This window comes from Nicotiana tabacum, chromosome 3, assembly GCF_000715075.1.
Source record: "Nicotiana tabacum cultivar K326 chromosome 3, ASM71507v2, whole genome shotgun sequence".
NCBI lineage: Eukaryota > Viridiplantae > Streptophyta > Magnoliopsida > Solanales > Solanaceae > Nicotiana > Nicotiana tabacum.
Window position 1 is genome coordinate 172,168,961 of NC_134082.1, and position 5,933 is coordinate 172,174,893.

At 38.4% G+C, this 5,933-nt stretch overlaps 1 protein-coding gene across 1 annotated transcript; it reads left to right on the plus strand.

Moving 5' to 3' along the window:
* Positions 1 to 3,246: 3,246 nt before the first annotated feature.
* Positions 3,247 to 5,431, plus strand: LOC142177989 (uncharacterized). The gene is made up of 3 exons (XM_075247291.1): positions 3,247 to 3,768; positions 4,600 to 4,705; positions 5,115 to 5,431. The coding sequence occupies exons 1-3, from the start codon at positions 3,247 to 3,249 to the stop codon at positions 5,429 to 5,431; spliced, it is 945 nt and encodes a 314-aa protein (XP_075103392.1).
* The last annotated feature ends 502 nt before the right edge of the window (positions 5,432 to 5,933 follow it).

Sequence of the window (5,933 nt, forward strand, 5' to 3'; positions counted from 1 at the left end):
CTCTCGAGGATAAATATAGACGTCTCCGTACCGATCCGCGAGACTCTACTAAACCTGCTTATGACTCGTGAGACCTATGTAACCTAGGCTCTGATATCAATTTGTCACGACCCTAAACCCAGACCCGATCGTGATGGAGCCTCTCGCGAAGACAAGGCCAGCCGACACACTCCCAATTCATTTTAAGCATCAGGGTGTCACTAGTCTTGAGCATCTATCATAAAAACTACAAGTCTGAAAGAGTCTACACAACTATTACATAACTAAAATAGGAGAAAATAAGATAGAGGGAGAAGCACTGGGCTGCGAACGCCGAGCAAATACCTAGTGAATCTCCGAAGTTTGTTGGAAGCTCTCAGCCCTCGCAAGCAGGACCTAAAGTGCTTGAATTTGCACACGGGGCGCAGGGAGTAAAGTGAGTATTCCAACTCAGTGAGTAATAATAATAAATGAAGACTGAGCGATAAGAAATCACGTAAAAACACATCAACATACTATAAAGAAGCAGTATAAAACCAGTAAAAGCAATGAAACAATGAAAACATATAAAAACACTTAGTTCAGAAGAAGCTTCATTAAAATACCTTTTTTATAGTTAAACAATTAAATGAGAAGCAGCTATAACAGATAAACACATAAAAATTCGCCCTTCGGGCATAATGTCAACAGAATCCGCCCCTCGGGCCATATCATGAAACAACACCAGCCCCTCGGGCTATATCTCATATCACAATGGGTACCCGCTCTCAATGGGGGTGTAAAGACTTCGGGAAGGGCCCCTTACGGCCCAAGCGCAATATCAATCTATCTCGTGGCAAAATCAGTAGGCTATCGGCCTCATATCAACAAGCCACCTCGTGGCGTACAATCTTAGGCCCTCGGCCTCATAATCATGAATCAGCTCAATAACCTCACAACACAGGCTCTCGGCCTTACTCAGTCAGAATCTCATAAGCCACTCGGGCAACATTAAAACATGATGCTCAGCCCAAATTATCATTTAAAATATCATTTAATGTATTAAAATAGAGTAAACATGGCTGAGTTATGAAAGCAGCAGGATATAGCATGACTAAGCACAAGTATAAAGTCAAAACAGTGAGAAAATATCAGTAAAAATCCCCTAAGAGTTCAAATAGTTGGCGCGAGGCCTAAACATGGCATTCAACCCAAAACATGATGATAACAAATAGTTTTCAATCAAAGACGCGGTAAAACAGTCATTCACGATGGACTAAGTCATAATCCCCAATGGTGCACGATCCACCCTCATTATCTAGCGTGTGCGTCACCTCAATATAGCACAACGATGTGTAATCCGGGGTTTCATACCCTTAGGACAACATTTACAATCATTACTCACCTCTATCCGCTCCAATCTCTAGCTCGCGATGCCCTTGCCTCTCGAATCAGCCTCCGGATGCCCCAAATCTAACCAAAATCAGTGCAAAACCATCAAAATATGCTAAGTGAACAAAGCCCTCTCGAAAGAAATCAAATTACAACACAAATCCCGAAATTAGACAAACCCGACCCCCGGGACCACGTCTCGAATTTCGATAAAAATTACATCAATAGACTCCTTATCACTCCCCGAGTTCATTCATATCAAAATCATCAAAATCCAACCACAAACGACCCCTCAAATCCCAAATTCTAGGTCTCCAATTACAAGCCCTAGTTCTTCAATATTAGGCTTAAATTCCATGATTAATTAGGTAGAATTCACATTAGAATCGAGTATTAAGTCCATAAATCTTACCTCCAAGTGTTTCCCCTTGAATACTTCTTCAAAAAGCTCCAAAATCGCTCAACAATGGTGGAAGTTAGCCCTAAAATCGCGGACAAATGGCTATTTAAACATTCTGCCCAGGCATCCAATCCTTCTTCGCGAACGTGGTCAAAGCCTCACGTTCGCGAAGCACAAACTCAAGTTGACCAAATTTTCCTCCTTCGTGAACGCATCCTACCTCTCGCAAACGCGATGCCTCCAGACTCCAAACTTCGCGAACGCGGCTCCCCTTCTCGCGAATGTGATGCACAAGACCCCAGCCCTTTGCGAATGCGGAACTTCCCTCGTGAGCGCGAAGGCTAAAACTCCAGCCTGACCTGCTAACCCTTCGCGAATGCAAGGTCCCACTCGCGAACGCGAAGGTCAATTTTCTGCAACACTCAATAGCAGTTTTCTGCAATCTCCAACAACTTGAAATGGTCCGATTGACCACCCGAAACTCACTCAAGGCCCCCGGTACCTCAACCAAACATGCCAACATATCCCATAACATTATTCAAACTTGATCCAACCTTCGGAACGCTCAAAACAATATCAAAACACCAAATTCGCATCGGATTCAAGCCTAAGAATTCCAAATTCTTCTAAATTCCGCTTTCGATCAAAAAGTCTACCAAACCACGTCCGAATGACCTGAAATTTTGTACACACATCCCAAATGACACAAGGGAACTTCTACAACTCTTGGAATTCCATTCCGACCCTTATATCAAAATCTCACCTATCAATCGGAAAACGCCAAAATTCCAATTTCCCCAATTCAAGTCTAAATCTACTCCGGACCTCCAAAACACATTCCGATCACGCTCCTAAGTCCCAAATCACCTCCCAAAGCTATACAAACCGTCGGAACTCACATCCAAATCCTATAACACATAAATTAACATCTGGTTAACTTTTTCAACTTAAGCTTCCTCAAAAGAGACTAAGCTCCTCAAAGCTTCTGAAAACCTTTCCGAACCCGAGCCAACCAATCTGATCACATATAGAACCGATAAAAAAAAGCAACAAGAAGTAGAAATGAGGGAAACAAAGTGGTAACTCATGAGACGACTGGACGGTTCGTCACAATTTACTACTTCTAATCCTTCCTCCTTATCTCATGTTTTTCAGTCTATTCCAACTTCTATTGATGAAAATATGAATTTGGGCCTGATTAGTGAAGTAACTAATGGAGAAATAAAAGATGTTGTTTTATCTGTGCATCCTAGTAAGTCCCCTGGTGTTGATGGTATGACTTCACTATTTTTCCAGCAGTTTTGGCCGTTAATTTCTCATGATGTCTATTGGCAGTAAGGTATTTTTTTGAGACAGGTCAACTTTTACCCATCTGGAATCAAAATTTGATAACGTTGGTACCAAAAATAAAAATACCTACTACCGTAAATCAATTTAGACCTATTAGCTTATGCTCTACTTTATATAAGATCATTATAAAAATTCTGGTGAAACGTATGAAACCTTTGATGCCTTTACTTATCTCTATGAATCAAGCTACCTTTGTTGGAGAAATACAAATTGTGGATAATGTCGTATTAGCACATGAATTTATGGGGATGCTGAAAAACAAACGAAAAGACAAAGATAAGTTAATGACTTTAAAGTTAGATATGTTTAAAGCATATGATCATGTGGAGTGGCCTTATATCCAGCAAATGATGTTACAAATGGGTTTTTACCAAATTTTTGTAAATTGGGTTATGACTTGTGTTATGAGTGCTTCTTTTTCTTTTAACTTTAACGGAGAGGTTAAGGGTTGTGTAAAGCCATCTAGAGGATTAAGGCAGGGTGATCCTCTATCACCTTACTTACTCCTGATATGTGTCGAAAGATTATCTGATCTATTACACTCAGCTGAACAACAAAGAAAGTTAAAAGGGTTCAAATTAGGGAGAAGTAGTCCTTCTGTTTCCCATTTATTTTTTGCAGACGACTCATTTATATTTTCTAGAGCTGATATGAATAGTATTGCTACGGTTAATAAAATTTTGGACATATATGCCAGATGCTCCGGACAAATTATTAATTTTGAGAAATCTACAATCTTTTTTAGTAAGAATACTATGGAGGAGGAAAAGGTTATAATATGCTCTTCTTTGAATAATATACGAATATGTGAAAGGGTGATGTATTTAGGATTGCCTGCTATTGTGGGAAGATCTAAAAAGAAATGTTGGCTTTCATAAAGGATAGAATTTTATCTAAAATAAAGGGTTGGAAAGGAAAGTTTTTAAGTCAAGAAGGGAAGGAAGTTTTATTAAAGTCTGTTTTAGCTGCTATTCCCTCATATGGTATGTCTTGTTTCCAAATACCTGATGGGCTATGTAAGGAAATCACTAGTTTATTTTCAAACTTTTGGTGGGGGTACGAATGATGATAAAAGAAAGATGCATTTTGAAAAGTGGGAAAAACTATGTGAACCAAATTTAAAGGTGGGGTTAGGCTTTCGGGATCTCAAGGCTTTTAATATGGCTCTTTTAGCCAAACTAGCATGGCGAATTCTGACTGAACCGGATTTATTAGTTTCTCAAGTCCTTAAAGGTAAATATTTTCCTAAGGAATCTTTCTTGCAGGCACCGACCAATAGATATACATTTTGGTTATGGAAAAGTATTTTATGGGGGCGAGATCTATTAAGTAGAGGTGTTAGATGAAATATTTCAAATGGTAAATCTGTAAGAGTATGGAGAGATCCATGGCTGCCACGAGATAACTCCTTTTACCCCTTAAGTATGATGAGTGGTACTGTGACAAATATGAAAGTATCAGAACTGATTGATGATAGTACTAACACATGTAATATGCAGATTTTGCATAAGTTATTTAGTGAAGATGATGTCGAATCTATTTTAACTATTCCAGTTTCTTCCGTAGGGGGAAATGATCGACTGGTTTGGCATTTTACTAATTCAGGTAATATGAAGTGAAGTCTGGGTATTATTTGGCGAAATTGCTCCTCACAAATGATAGAAGTTTGGCTAATCGTGCGGAAAGTAGTTCTCATGTGCTCCCAAAATCCTTTTGGAACCATTTTTGGTCTTTAAATATTAAAAACAAGCTCAAACATTTCTTAAAGAAGTATATCTTAAATACATTATCTGTTAAAAATATTATTAAAAAAGAATTCACTCTATTTGTGGGATGAAACCTGAAACTTTAGAGCACATGCTCTTTAAATGTCCTAGATCAATTCATGTGTGGAAAATGAGTCCGATTCGTTGGCCAAATTTGCATCTGATCTCTGATTTTGCTACATGGTGGTATAAATTAGTGTTAGACACTAAAAGATTCTTGGAAACTAATACCTTATTGCAACTAACAGTATCTATCTTATGGATGATTTGGAAGGCTAGGGATGAGTATATTTTTAATTCGGTGATCTGGAATGAAAATGAGATTTTATCTAAAGCATTATTTGAGTTAAATGAATTTACAGTTGCAAAGGAACATGTTAACACTATGAGCGATGCTTCTACTAATCCACAATTACTAACTCTTTCTTCAGAAAAAGTGTTGCTTTATGTGGATGCAGGTCTGGATCCAAAGACTCGCAAAGAGAGTATTGGAATGGTAGCCTTAAAAATGGTGACGTGCTTTATGCCTATGGTAGTCCAATTCCTTTTGTTGGAAAAGCCATAATAGCCGAAGCGTGGGCAATAAGAAAAGCAATTCAACCGGCGGTGAAGTATGGCTGGAAGAATATAGATATCTTATCTGTTTCCTTAACAATGGTTTAAATGCTTAATGGAAGCAGAGGTCCTTCATGGGAGGCTAATACACTTTGCGAAGATATTTGGGCACTTCAGTAACATCTGAGTGATGTATCTTTTAAATATTTAAATAGAGGGTTCAATATTTGTAGTCATAAGTTAGCCAAATTTCTTCCGCGCTACTTAGTGAAGTCTCTTGGTTTGACAACTTTCATGTTTGGATTGTCATCAAGGCTTCATCTGGTTTTGTACCATTGACTGTTGGGTTTGATTAATGCATGCTTTGTTTCCCCGGAAAAAAATAAAATAAAGGTGTTAAAAAACTTGTCACCAATCATTATGCCGATCATTACATCGTTATAATTGTCAAAGGCAAAGTCAAAGATGATAAAATCGAGTAATGAGGAAAAATAGGACAAGATCTTTTAGGA

Bases quoted from the DNA above. Each gene is read 5' to 3' on its own strand.
- LOC142177989 (XM_075247291.1), top strand. From the start codon at position 3,247: ATGAAACCTTTGATGCCTTTACTTATCTCTATGAATCAAGCTACCTTT. The intron at 3,769-4,599 runs GTTAATAAAATT...TGTAATATGCAG, and splicing joins ATATGAATAGTATTGCTACG to ATTTTGCATAAGTTATTTAG. The intron at 4,706-5,114 runs GTAATATGAAGT...TGCAACTAACAG, and splicing joins TTGGCATTTTACTAATTCAG to TATCTATCTTATGGATGATT.